Consider the following 15,532-nt stretch of genomic DNA (forward strand, 5'->3'; position numbering starts at 1 on the left):
TCACATACACAGGTTGCAACTCCAGAGCCAAAGCATCATCATAAATACAATAGCGCAGAACAAAACTTCATTTTCATGTCTTTATGCTACTGCTACTCTGCTTGTGATTAAGACAAATAAATAAATATATATACACAGAGATGTATTTATAGAAGTAAAAAACATTAGGGGCACTTTTCATTTCAAAAAACAAACACGTAAAGTAAAAACATAAATGCAAGGTATTCTTGTTAAGTTTACCACGTTACACCTTACCAACAATGGCTTCATAGGACTTGCAGGAGAACTAATCACAAGTAGAATGAAAGCATGACCATATGCAATCCTAATCCACTTGTGTCCAAAACAAAGAGTGCACAAAGATGTTAGGACTAAATTCTAAATGGAATGTTTCATTCCTAGGCTTTTCACTGTTAATATCACTACAGTGAAATCTATTGGCAGCAAGTAGGACAACTTACTTTGGAGAATATTTCAATTTTATTTCACTTTCAGAACTATTTTTAGATGCATATTGAACTTGGAAAAATTCAATGGCTGCATTTTAACCATGCAAATCACAGAACTGGAAGTTGTTTCAATCACATGTCTGTATATAAGCATCCATGACCTAACACAAAACCAGTATGTTACACATGAGTGCTCCACAGAACAGTTTTATAGAGTAAATTCTGTCTAACGATATAAAAATCTGATTAGGATTTTAGGCATACTTCTTTCCAGCAAACAAAATCTGAGAGAACTACAGAGCTACCAAATCTGGTTAGAGTGAGAAAAGAACAGAGCACTTTGCATTACTGAACAGTTCTTTCTAAGACAGTTACTGGGATATCCACTCTGGGATATAAGGGTATGTGATACGGTGAAGCAATAAAGATCAGAAAGTTGATGTGATGAGGAAGAGTGGGAGTGACCCTGATGTGCACCAAACCTCATTATATTGCAATAAGTTTACAAATCTACGAGCAGTTACTTTTAGATCCCTTCTAAGTGAAACAGATGCAGACTTGAATCAATAGAAAAGCAGAACATAGATACTGTGCCTTGGAAGTTAGCTTCAGTTGGCCTACATTCACCCGCTAAACTCAGAATATTTACACATAATACTGACCCCCATAACCACAAGCGTAAATGTATAGAAGTGTAATTTAGCTGCTTTCTGGTTACATTATATTCTTCTACAAATTAAACTCCTGTCAATACACAGTTATTACATGCTTACCACTGTGCCTAGAAACTGAATGCTGGTCTCTCCAGAGGCATTCCGAGAAATCCGCTGAAAAACACAAATGTAAGAATTGATTAAAGCAACTCCAATTTTGTAACCATTCCATTTTCTTTGTCACATCATTGTAAAGTAATCAAAAATAATTTAATACATAAATCTATACATTAAACAGATAAAATAATTTCCTTCACGGAAGTACTAGAAGTCTAAATCATACTTCATCTCAGATTTTGGTTTTAGTTCAGTCAACTCAATAAAATTTATTTTTGAAGGACAATGAAGGCAAAGATGGCCAAGTACAACACAGAGCAACCTTGTGCTCGAATGTCATGAATAATAAGGCTTCTGCCATCTCAGTGATTCTGTATTCTGTTACTCACATTTAGTATTATCTTCATTCTCTCCTAATGAGAGACATTTTAATCTCTTTTTAAAATGCAAACCTCCAATGATGCTACTTTGAAAACAGAAAAAAAAAAAATGACCTTATGAAATGTCTGGTCACCTACTGTGGTTCAGGAGTTGATTGAAGTTATTAAAGAGTCTTCAGATATTACATTGTCAGTAAGCCGCAAGACAATGCAAGAGAAAATATATTACTGGTTTCACACAGTATTAAACATAATTTAAATATGCAAGATGTATAAATAATTCTTTCTTCCTGTGAATCATTTTCTCCTTCAGTGTCAAAACGTTTTTCTCACATTTCATTCCTACTATCTAAGCTATGGCCCACATGGGTCCCAACTGAAGGAACACAGCCCTCATTTAACACAATGGGCACACAGCCCTTTTACACAATGCCAAGTGTACATAAAAGTACTAAAGCACAGATCTGAGAAGATGAGTATTATTGCAAAGAACTGCACAGAAGCCTTCAGCATTTTAAAGACAAAAAATCATAAGAGCAGGGCTGCAAATAATCTCCCAGCAGAATCAAAACACACCAGTGTCACTCCCAAATGATGTGTTTCTAACTCATTCTCAAAATCTTTCAATTGCAAAAACATCACAGCCTCCCCCTGGGCAATTTATCCCACTGTTCTGCATCTTTACCATGAGGAAGTTTTTCCTAATATTTGATTAAAATAACCCTTACTTCAAACTGTATTACTCATATTAATTCTCATCTGTTTCACTACACACAGGAAACACAGATTATTCCCTTCCTTTCTACAGCTACCTCCAGGTATGTGAAGAGCCCTAATCATGGCTCCCCTAAGTCTTGTCTTGTCTAGACCAAATGAGAAAGCGCTGCACCACAATAGCTAGATATCCCCCAAAACAATTTTAATAGCAATAAATTAAATCCTAATCCCTTTTCACTAATGGTGCATGTTCCTCAGCCACACTTTATGAAGTAATAATTACTACAGCCCAAACATGCTTATTTTTTGACTTAACCGGTCACACACTGACATTGCAATCTGTACAATCATATGAAAACAAAGGGTGATGTGCCAGAGCCTGACATATTTCAACAATAATGATTAATGGAATGGAAAATATGGGAAATAAAATTTCATACAAAACCTGACGTTTACTTTTATAAAGGAAACAGGAATATACACTTTTCCCACAGTCTAGGATAAACACAATCAGGTTTTGGAAACCACAAAGAAGAACAAAGTACCGGCTGCCTACAATGAACAAACCACATGCCAAAACAAACAAGTCCCAACCACTTGATAAGCTGTCAGAAAATGGCAAGCCGAAAAAAATTAAAGGATTTAATTTCTTTTTTTCCTGGAATGCCCTCCACCCTCGTTAGAGTTCTGTCACTTATTGTGCTACCCTTTTGTCCGCTTTCAAGGGTCATTAGAGACCTTTTCATGTCCTAATAAAAATTCCATTTTTTTGGCTAATCTCCCTGTCACACAGAAAAACACAACTTAAAAAACAAAACAAAACGAAAAATAGAGGCCCTTTTGTAATTTTCTTTAAAGGCTTTCAGAGTAAAGCCAGGTATCTTGACAACCTGACTTACTTTTCTCAACTGAAAAGCAAATCATTAAAGTACTTCCTCACACAGATTTTCTTTACTTGCAGCCAAATAAGCTAGCATAGCAAAAACCAAGCCCTTCCAAAACTAATTTAATAACCATTTCAATTAAGTCAAATAAATATGTATATAAAGAAGGCACCTTCTAAAGCCTCAGCCTCAAGTCAAGACAAAGATAGCAGCAGCATTTTTCCTGCCCTGACACTGTTGGAGCACACTGTTATCACTCTACAGCAGTTTCCCACTGCTACTGTTTTCTGTGTCCAAAAAAGCATTTCATTCAGTGTCAATTGCATTTAAAGTCAGTACAAGCACTAAAATCCATCTCTTAAATCAACATCTGGGGGGACAAGGATAGGGGAAGAATAATGGGGAAAGTGAAGAAAATAGTTAAGAAACAGAAGGGAAAAAGAAATTTCCCTCATGGGTGAATGTAAAAAACAAAGAATAAGGAAAGATAGAGAAATTTTCCAAGTCACAAAACATATGTTACAGCAAAACAAAAAAGAGAACTGCCAGGCTTTGAGAACTGTGTTACAAAAGAACTCAGAACATTATCATAATTAATGTTTCAAATTACAGTAAATAAATTTCAGCTATTAGATGTGATTAGATTTTTCTGAAAAGAGTTATTTCTGTTCCACTGGCAGGCTTGTGTTTCTGGGATTTGTAAATGTAATTGATGTTTTCAAGAAAATGAAAGGACATGGTTAACAATTATTCTTTTATTTCCCACCTCTTTAGAAAAAGGACCAGTCTCCAGTTTCTCTTGTAAAGTTAGATATTTACATATTCTATACCTCATAATAGATGGTTTCATATTGCATGTGATAGCAGGAAAGTAATCAAATAGAGGTAACAATAGAGAATAGCTAATTATATGCATTGTCATTGCTCTCCTAATAAATTGCAAATTATTTGCTAGGAGGTTTACAGCAAAAAGGCAAGGGAAATTTATCATTTGTTCAAAGACAAAACACCCCCATGAGTTTACCTGCCAATACAGTAAAATTACATTGTTGACATAAATTATGCTATCTTAGATATAACCAATTTCTTTTCTGGTTGATTCAGTGTGCAGAGCTTCAGACTAATTTAATTATTATCATGTGAGTTAAAAGTATATTTTTCTTTCCTTATGAGAAACTAACAAGCTAACTCAAATGTGAAAAAAAAATCACAACTTCAAAAAATCCATCTGCAGTCTCAAAGCTGTCAAATGGGTGTGAGTGTTACATAAATATTATATGTATTTTTTACACACACAGGTTACAGTATGCTATACTGCATATGCTATGTATATACAAACAAAATGCTTCTGCACACATGTAAAAACAGAAAAGTGTATACAATCATACAAAATGTGTTTGTTTCGCCTCTATCTTGTGTATGCTATACCACAGTCATTTCATAAATAATCATTTTAATCTGTAAATCCCAGTAAATTACAAAAGGGTAGTGTGATATGACTTTAAATTCTTCTGCTTTGCCATAGAAAATTATTTCCACTTAGTTGGGTATCAATGATGTATTCATTGTAAGATGCAGTAGGGTTACAATCAGCTTTGCATTAAGCCTGCAATGGATGAGCACTAGCAGATAAAAATGATAACAACCTTTGCATGAAGAAGGATAAATCAGCTCAAGAAAACATTATATCTATATATATATTACTGAAAGACATTCTTAACTGACATTATTAGACGTCAACAACAAGATCTTAGAATATTTTCCACAAATCTTCTGGTCTCTAGGACTCTCCAAGCTACTAGAAGGCAGCAACTGCAGAGAAGGTACAACACAAAAACAAAGAAACTTCAACCAAAAGCAATTTTTTCTTTGCTTTACTTAGAAATGAAAAAGTAATGCTATCCCCCAAACTCAGAATTAATTTGAACTGGCAAAGCCAATCAGATAAATAGATACACAACCTTCTCAAACACAATTATCTTCAACTACTATATACTGGCTTTACTTGCTGAAAGTAAAAGCTGGAGACCATTTCCTTTTTTCTGCAGACAGAAAACACACAGATTGTCACTCAGCCAATGATTTTGCAATTTTTTCAAGCTATGGCATGACTATATTCCCAGTTGAAAAAACATGTAGCAAACTACCAAACCAAAACCAAAATTACAAGCCCAGAAAATTTATGGATAAGCTACAGATAAAATTTTGATCAAAACACTGGTAGTTTCCCAGCATGGTGCTGTTTTTCAGAATGCAGAATTTCCTGCAGCCCAGCTCCTATTGCTTTATTTCAACTACTCACTAACAAAAATTCTGAACATCTTTTATCAGGAATTTCAAATAGAAGGTGCTATCTTTTGGTGAACACTTAATTCTTGAAAATTCCACCTAACAAAACACAGGCTAGAATGATCTCCAGATAGGTTTAATTAAAAAACAAATTATTCCCACCATAGGCAAGTCGGGGCAAGAAAATCCACAGTAATTTACCTTGTAAAATTGTAACAGATTCATTTGCTAGTACTTAATCTGTGAGATTTTGTATACATGAGGGTGCTTGGACATCTGGAAAGCTCCATCTTCCACCCATGTCACTCCAACCTGTGGAGTCCCATGGTTGGGTCAGAAAGGAGAAAAAGCTACAGAAGTAGCTGTGAAACTTTTAAAGTCATCCTCTCAACAAAAGAAGTGATTGATTTGACCTTACCAGTCTCATTTTCCCTCTCCTTCTAGCAAGCAGAACTTCATTTCAGCACTGCCTTTGCACTGTGCAAAATCCCAGTGGAGGGATGCAATCCCAGACTAGCAATGTGACCGGGATTTGTAGTATGCTGCAGTCTGTCTATATTGCACTGCACATTCAGACTTGTTCACCCTCACAAGCCTTTCCACTTTGGGAATCACCCCAGCTTTTCACAATTTAACATTCTGCACTGCTGGTGCCACCATTGTCTCCCCCTAGAGCATTGAAGTACAGATGGGAAGTTAGCCTGATTTTGTGCGCTGCTCTACCCTTAGCCATTACCAGTCTCAGTTCACACTTTATAGTAGAAGAAGCCTCAGTGAGTTGTTCTTCCTCAGGGCATGTCCACATTTCCCAGATTCTTACAAGGGCAGCAGTCAGCCAGGGGGGAAAGAGATGATCAAGTGCTGCATGTGAAGGGTTTTGATTGTGAAAGATGTCTGAGATGTTAGTGGCACTGTGCTGAAGCAGTCTTTCCCATTAAAAGACTGAAGCAGTCATTCCCATCCTGCCAGAATGCTGAAATACTGGCCTCCCCTGGCACCTGTTGCAAGCTACCTCAGTCCTTAAATGGAACCTGTTCCCAAACAGTACAAATATAGATGTTAAATACAGGGTGAGGGGCTTACAGGGCATCAATCCCCACAGATAATTGTGCAGGTGCAGTTTCTAAGAGGCTGAGGCACCATATCACTACTTTTTAGGAGTTCTCTTAATGCCTGGGATTCAATTGCAGTAGAGGGCTTGGGAATTTCTGTCCTCCCATAAACAGAAAAATAGAAACACAAATCCTTCCCAATATTTCTTTATGGGATATCCAATGTGACTGTTACTTGTTACTTCTTTTTGCAAAGTTTTTTTTAAATACTAAAACCAGTGCAGGTATGCTATTACATATACAGCAACTGCCTTGTAAGTATGCTCATGTGTTTCTTTAATCCTTGAGTTTGGTAGGTGTTACAAAGAAGTAGATGACAAATTTTAGAACTAACAAAAAAGAAACAATCAAAACAAAACAAACAAAAAACCACATAATCCCACCCCTCAAAAAAACAACCAAAAAAAGCCTCCACAGGAAATACTGTTTATTCAATGTTAGTAAAGAATTAATCTAAAGGACATTTACTTCAAGCTGAGATTTACAACAATACAATAATTAGGCATTTAGTCTTCTCTAAATTTCAGTCTTCTTCTAAATTTTTGCTCTTGCTACATTAAATCACAATGTGACTAGAACTACTGGAAGCTTTACCCTCCCTTGTTTTGGCATGCCATGACTCATCCTGCTCCTATAAGGGGGGGAATCTGCAGTCAAAATGCTGCCATATGATTCTAAATCTGATAATGTCTGTGACTGCCCTGAGAAAAATTCCTGACAGGATCCATAGTCCTTTCTCACTCTTATACCCCTCCTCTTCCTTCCCCTTTGCTCTCTGAATGTGCTACCATGTTCAAGAGAACCATTTCTCATCTTTCAGGGTTTAGATATCACAAAACTATGAATCTGTCAGCAACTGAGCAACTTTGTTCCTTGGACACATAAAGAATCCTTATAGTTATTCATCCTAATATTGTTTGTCTTGAAAATAGATAGCTCCAAGAGGAAAAAAATATGGCATAAGATACCATGACAACTAATGTTATTTGATTAACATCTTAAGTAAGACAGGGGATTGATTTAACATATCAGTTGACCACTCATTTCCTTCCTGAATGAAAAAAAGAAAATGTATTCATTTTCATTAAAGAATTGGTAAAGGTAGTGGTGTGTGCTTTTAGTTCTTCTGCTGTAGTTTCATGAGTTTTTATTCCCTTTAATTTTCCCCTTCTCTTCACGTATTCTCCATTGGAACCACGGACAAGAAATTTGTATCAGATTTGGCTGGGTTAGTCATAACTGGAAAAGGCTGAAAAAAAACCAGGGAGTGAGCTACAGGTTAATCAATGAATCCATCAGGAATTCAGTGCTGGGGCTCACACTGGCTTTTCTCTACCCAAAAGTACAGCTATGTGGGTATAGGATAACCAAATGTCTGCAGAACGTTCTGAGTCCCTCTTCTGGAGACAACCTAGCAAGAGTAATTTTGAAGTCATGGTTAAAGGACAACAGCAGAGTATGTGCAGTAATTGCACGGCACAAAAAATGAACTGTCAAGCAGTCATGAACACTGCTCACTAAACCTTCCCAAAATAATTTTCAGGGGTTAAGAAAATGAATGTTCTGAGGTAATAGTATTTTAGATTGAAAACCTATATAATGTATCATATCATTATCACAGATTACATCTGAGATCTCAAAACAGCAAAATGAAAAAAAGGTAATTTTTCTTACAAAAGTAAAAAAATTACACATATGAAAAAAGTCTCTAAAGAGTTGAAGGAAATGAATACTTGGGCAAAGGCTTTGTTCTCCTGTCAGATATTTCCCTGGAACAAAGACTTCATAAACTACAGCATTCTCATTTCTTCTGTTATTATAGACCAAAATAATAATCTAAAGAAGCATTGTATCAGAGAAGCACTTATATTTGTCATACCCCAGGATGCAGAATATACTACTCCTGCTGCAATTGTTGATGCAATAAATAAATTAAATGAAAAAATAAGTGATGCCACCACCGAATTCCCTTTAACACTAAGTAGAGAAAGCTCCCCTGATAAATCTTCATCTATTTCATTCACAAAAACACTTGAAGCTTGAGACTGATGATTTCAGCTTTACAGGATCATGTTCTTGTTTAGCAACTCCATTACTCTCTTAATTACACCTTGCTGTGACTGATAAAGACCTCTTTGCTGTAGAGTTTGGGACACAGAACAGTTATGCTGGAAGGGAGCTCTGGAAATCAGGTAGTCATGTTTCCTGTTCAAAGCAAGGCTAATGTCAAAGTGGTACTGAACTGCTCAGGATCCTGTCCAGTTGAGTTCTCACTACATCCTACAGAGCTTCAGTTCATCAGAGATTAATTCTCTGAAAGCCAGGAAACACAAAAAAGGAGGTATCACCAGTGCTATTGTAAAATTGCTTTGCTGAAGGTGCCAAAAGCCACAAAAAGTTTTCCAGGGTCCAGGCAGAATGCCTACACTACCTCTATGGGGTAGAAGGTTTCATAACAGCAAGATAGCAGAGCTATGGGCCCAAGAGTTTGGCAGTGAAAAGTCTGGGTGCATGTGATGGAATTAAGGGTTACAAAAGCATTGGCAAAGATGGTGACAAATTATTCAAACTAAACCACTCTATGGTTCTGGCTCAGCATCCTTTTGCTACAGAGAACTATCTGCAAGTAAAAGGTATTTAAGGATGAGTTGAGTGTCTGATGATCAATGGTGGGATCAGGCATAGCATTCAACACCCCTAAGCAGTCATAAAATTTCTCCATGTAGCATTGCCATAGAGCAGCCTCAAAATCTGAGGGGTCAGCAATGTTTTTTGAGAACTTGCCCAAACACAGGCAGTTGTTGCTTTGAGGATCTCCTCTTAGACTCATTTTTTTCTTGAGCAACCTGCTCACCCTGCTGATACCTGTTCAGTGTTCCTGTGCAGTGTCCCAGCAGAGGGTTGTCCCATGCAACCTGACTAGTTAAGGACAGAGCTGCACTTAGGTTCAAGTCCACCTGCTGGACTCCATGGATTCCTTATCTTGAGGTCCCCTTAGATTCTAGTTCCCATGAGGAATAGATGATGTTCAAACTCTATGGAAAAAGATAGCTTTTTCCTTCCTTCATCCTGCTCCTCAGTTCATACTGGGAGACAAAAGAGCTCATAGACAACTTGTGTGGGCACAGGGTTCACTGAAATACAGCTTACTTGTATATGGGAGGAGAGACAGAAGTAAAAATGCTCCCAAAATATGTAAAATTGTCCCAAAATATGCCTATTCTCTTTATTCCAATGGTCATTACTTTTCAGGATGCCATATTGAGCCACCATTCTCCTTTCCAGTTTCCACCGGAGTTCTTTTTTTTCTTTTCCACAACTCAAATCAACTTCTACTTTTCCACTCACTCTTCACAGGAATCATTAAGACCCTCATTTATTCATTTATTTTTATTCTAAATATTTCCTAAAAGGTTATATCATATTCAAATCCTGGTTCAGATATATATATATATATATATATATGAGTATTTAAAACATGCATTTGCAATTAAATAAAAATTCAAATCTGAGGAAGGTGTATTGCAACTATATTCCTATAGTTCTTTGATTTTCAGCAAAGTCCAAATTCATAATAGCTAGGTGTAAGTCAAATTCTGAGTCACTGACATCTTTTGAAACAAATATGGGAAACCATTTTGGTGAAGTATTTCTGTACAAGAAAATGTCATTTGCTTGCTGAACAAAATCCTACACTTCAGGATGTGTTAAATTCAGCCTCACCAAATAAGAGGTAGAGTTTAGTCATAAGTAAAGAAATTGCTGAGAAACTTGGATTAACTCAGAAACTACTAATAACAGCCACAAAAAATCCCCCATGATGAAATCTGAGTACTACAAGAAATGCCACGGGGTCTGCCCACACCCCCATCCCTGGAAACTGTATCTCAGAAGTCTCTTGCTCAAATGTTCCCAAGTTTTCACCACTTCATCCCTTTGTATAACATCCTATGGATTTCACAGTAACCCAAAGCAGCACAATGATTTCAGAGCCCTTATGCTGCAGCCACAGGACCTGCAGTGTACCCCAGGGTTCTGGTCCCACCCTCATCTGGGGACCTGGCCAGGCACTCTGCAGCTCCCATCTGCTGCACACAGATGGGCTTCCTCACACAGGAAACAAAAGCAGGAGGAGGGGGGCTGCCACACATCCTTGTGGTGCCCTGGTATGCCCTAGACAGACTGTGACCAGGGCATATACTTCTCCTCAGGCACTCAGGACCCATACTCTAGAAAATGTCCTAGAAAATATGGGTTTTAAACTCAAAGGCCCTTCATAACTCTGCAGCAGAGCTGGTGTTCTGCTTTGCTCTAATTTGCATTGAGCTTTTAGCAGAGGAGTAAAAATACAGAAGCATGCTTAACTACTTATTCTTAAACATGCAACAGATATGCAAAAATTTGAATGTCTACACTATAATTACATAAATATATTTCAAACCAAAACATTTTAAAATAATTTATTCCCTGTTTCTGTTTAAGTGCTTTGCTAGATTGTGGCCAGACTGCAGGATTGAGCCAAAGTTGCATAAATCCAACCTTCAAAGGAATAAAACATTCACAAAGATTGTATTTGGTTAAGCAAATTTAGAAGAATGAAACCAACTATGAAGAAAAATTAGATTGGCTGAAAATTAATAAAGCACAGCTGGAATTATTTGATTCATCCATATTTGTTGCTTAAATGGCTCTAGGGCTAAGTTTTGCAGAAAGAAGATACTTCAAGACTCAGGGGTCAATTGCTTTTGGAGACAAATCGACCTACAGGAATACACTTGTCTAATTTGGTTCTTTCAGTGGGGCAAGTCTAAGAAATATATAACCAAAAAACCAATTTTGATTCCAGTGAGTGACTATCAGAGGTCAAGTTTAAGGTTCCCATAAATTTACATATATACACTAAAAGATTAATAACTTCTCAAGCTACTGAGTTTCTTTGCTAAAAGCAAAGGCAGATAAAATCTGAGAAGGAAACAACATATGTGCTTATTCCACATTCTGTTGGCTGGATACCATGCAGTCAGCTCACTGCATGTTGCTGTGGCTAGATCTGCAGTATTTCATAGGGTTTGGTCATACTCAGGGAGTGCAAGTAACACTGCTGCTGGCTCAGCTCCTAGAAGAAAGCTTCTTCAGATCATATGATCACAATTTTAAAACTAATTTCATGTGCAAATTCAACTCTTACATAGCTAATGGTGTTACTACTGTTAGTTATATATCCAGTCATATAATAATATAGTTTGCAATGAGGTCTTGTGAACACAGTTATTCATTCTAAACATAATGCTTTTCACCTAGGCAGGTTTTATAGATTCATACACTGGTATTTTTTCCTGTTCAAAATCAGGAATGTACTTTATTAAATGGCACCAAAATGGACCAGTATTAAAATAGTAAAAAAAGAAAAACACACCTAAAAATAGAAAATTGGTTTAGATATACACACACCAAAAACACACCTAAAAATAGAAAATTATTGTAGATATACACACTCCTTGAAGCTTGCATAAACCTCCCAAGAAATCTACAGAACTTAAGTCCAGAATTTACTTGGGAACATAATGAAAATTTCACTCTCAGGCTATACTGACCTTGAAAGATACAACAATTTTCTATTTTTGAGTTGCAGTCTTTTAAATTCAATCAAAGCAAAAATAGTATTTTCCAGTTGGGTAATTTTACCAGGGGTAAAAATGAAAAACTAAATTCATGTATTTCATTGTAAATTATGAGAAATCTGACCACTGTATCACTGATAAATGTATAGGAAATAGATACTGTTGTATGTAGAACAATACTTTCAATAAGTTTTGATTTGTTTTTCATTATTGCCAGGATCAATAGATATTTGTAAATAAATGATTTGTCAGGAAATATATAAATCCTGACTGAGGGTACATTTAGAAAAGCACTCTCTGGTGTATGGAGTAGGTTTCAAAGACTTAAGTGTTCAGTAGAAAAGAAAATACAACCACTTAAAGCTTTTCAGTCCTCTTTTCTTAGAGCCACATAAGTTTGGGATGTTTTCTATGTTTATCTTCTCAAGTCATGGAACTAATCATATTTCTTATAAGTATATTAAAAAAACATATTACATGGGAAATGTGCTGCCCTGTGACTTTCAAACTGCAAAGGCCCAGAAGTGTAACAATCACACAATCCAAACATGAAGGAGAGACTAATTTTACTGTAGGTGCCCATGTGGGATTTTGTTGTGGGTTAGGTTAGGAGGGAGCTTTTTGTTTTGTTTCGGTGGATCAGTTTTTTTGGTTGGTTGGTTGGTTGGTTTTTTGCAGTAAAGCATTTCTTATTTGTTTACATGATTAAGAAACTCTGTCTCTTCACAAGCCATTAAATAAAGACAGCCTATAAGCTGGGGTAAACAACTGTCTAAATACAAAACTTCTCATTCAAAATTCTAGGTAAGTAACTTGGAGTGCATCCAGAGCTTTAGTGGAGTGAATTTGTCTCAAAGTAGAAATATTCTGCCGTTTGTACAACATCACATCATTTTTGTGATGCAGCAGGTTTAGACCCCACGTTTCAGTATTATTTGTATGCCCAAAGAGGCTTTGGTGAGATTACCTGTATGGTCCTCTGAGTGCCATCAATGGTGACAGACAACAAGGGTGAAGCCAGGTTCCACTCGCTGGTCACATTTAGTTTCATCCCATCAACTTCCACCTGTTGTGACACCAAACAAGGCTGTTACTATTGAAGACAGACAGAAAACTGATCTCAAGTTCATTACTGCATACAAAGCAGCAACCATTTTAAAACAGATGGCTCCCAAACAACCTGTCATGTTTACTGCTTCTGCCATAAAAGACAGGGTCCAACAACAGAGTCTTCCAGCTATCTCTGGGGAGAGGTGAAGGACCTGTGAACAGCTGCCTCTGAGTAGCAAGGTTTCAAGTGATTTCCAGCAAGTAACAAACAGCCATCCAACTTTTAAACCTATCTGGACATGCTACATTTACTGCAATTAGACAAGTAATGCATATAAATTCCAGTGACACCTTGCAACCCACACAACAGGGCTTGCATATAATATTCTCTCCAAGGACCAAGGAAGAACTTTTCCTATGCTTCTAATGAAGGGCTTTGCATTGTTATCTTAATTAATATGAGGCAGTAATTAATTCTTTGGTGTTTTGCCTCAAAGTCTAGAAAAACTTTGCAAATTCTGACATGTTTCTTTTCAATATACAGGTGATCAGAGAAATACAATTTCTGACTTGAATGCCAATATGCTTATCCAGAAAGTGGGTTTTATTTTAAATCATACCATATTCATTATGCAAAAATATTTCTAGGTGATGAGCAAAAATTCTGGGTTCTGAAAAAAGTGTAGATCAGTGCAGCTGTAATGACACCTCTATCATTCTTTTGTTGTATTATAGTGTTTAAAAACACACATCACACATTCAACTCTGTAACAGCCTCAGAGAAAGAAATGGTTACGAAAAAAATATTACATATGGACTAATGTTATTGGTAGTTAATATTTATGGCATACTTTGAACAGTCATCATACTATTGAAGGTAGGTAGCTATTATTTACTATATTGCATACATTCTTAATAAACTAGAAAAAAAATTCAACACATTTAGAATAAAAGCTGGGCACACCTTTTGCAAAATAAAACTTATAAAGCCTACTCTTTTAGGTCTCAGACTTATATTATTTGATCTAATAAGAAGCATCTTAAAAGACATCCGTAACAGAGAAGTGCAGAGGAGCACTGTGTAATTTGATAAATTTATTTCAGTTAAGAGGAAAAAGTTCTGGCTTAAAAAACACTCTAATTTTATAGACTTTAGTTTAGAACACAAAGTTTGCCTTAGTGATACAATCTATGCAATTTCCATGGGCTTAGACTATAAATAAAGTTACATGTAAAGAACAAGAAGAAAAACAAGTCATTTATAATGGTTCACCAATAGGCCAGATTAGCTGGCATGCTTCAGGTACTTTACACTGCTCCAGTGATGCAAACCAGCCACAAACCTGGCTTGAGTTAAGCCAGACCTGCAGCTGGTTTGCATTTCCAGAGCACTGCAGAGCAGCTGGAACCTCTGGTGAACCCAGACCACTCTCAGCAAACGCATATCAGCAAATACTGTCTTTATTGAGAACAGGAGAAACATCTCAGAAAGACTTTTCCAAATGTAGAAAAGCAAATCCAGTGCTCTGTCTCAACCCTCTGTGATTACCAACTGAACTTTGGTAAGACAATTATTTAAATACTTTAAATGTCACTTTTGCTAAAAGACATTCTATAAATGTCACTATTGCAGAAAGACTCTCTTCACTGGAGTCTGAATCAGAAAACATCACTTACCATGTGCCTCCAGGGATAGAGGTGAGACACCATCAAAGCAGACCAGGCTACTGGTCACCAAAAAATCCTTCAAGTATACACCATACTGCTTGTGGCAGTGTAGGATTTACATGCAGCCTCAGAGAAAATCTTCAGCTGCTATCTACAGTTCTAGCAAAGGGTGTTCCAGGGGCAGGATGCAAGTCAATACCTCCACAGCAAACTCAGTCTAATCATCAGCTCTTTTGTCACTGTACAGATGAGCAAAAGAGGAGTAAACCTCTTTGTCACAGTGGTAAATGACCGGTCCAAAATCCCTCACAAGGGTCTATACAAGTCTCTCCATTCTTGATTCTCACTTACATTAATATCAAAACATTTCTGGTGGAAACCACCCTGAAAGGAGAGATCAAGCAGATGCCAAGTCTAAACAAACCATGGCATACCAGGCTGTTATGTAATGCAATAGAGAAACCAGCAGATAATACATTGCCACTATTATGGTTTCTCTATTCAAGAAAGAACAGAGGGTCAGAGGAAGGGTTATATGAACTAATGCTTATCCCATAAACTGCAGCAGACTTCTCACAGAATGGAGCTACAG

General features: G+C 36.8%; 1 protein-coding gene across 1 annotated transcript in view; it reads right to left on the minus strand.

Moving 5' to 3' along the window:
* The window catches only part of PCCA (propionyl-CoA carboxylase subunit alpha), a 272,561-nt gene that overhangs the window by 57,494 nt on the left and 199,535 nt on the right, over nucleotides 1-15,532 (minus strand). Inside the window, exons 20-21 of the mRNA XM_071430901.1 lie at nucleotides 13,190-13,288; nucleotides 1,223-1,276 (exon numbers count right to left, since the gene is read on the minus strand). Of these exons, the coding sequence (XP_071287002.1) occupies nucleotides 1,223-1,276; nucleotides 13,190-13,288 (153 nt within the window). The remainder of the gene's footprint in view (nucleotides 1-1,222; nucleotides 1,277-13,189; nucleotides 13,289-15,532) is intronic.

Source organism: Agelaius tricolor, unplaced genomic scaffold, assembly GCF_023055355.1.
Source record: "Agelaius tricolor isolate 1412-34295 unplaced genomic scaffold, bAgeTri1.0.p SCAF_7, whole genome shotgun sequence".
Classification (NCBI taxonomy): domain Eukaryota; kingdom Metazoa; phylum Chordata; class Aves; order Passeriformes; family Icteridae; genus Agelaius; species Agelaius tricolor.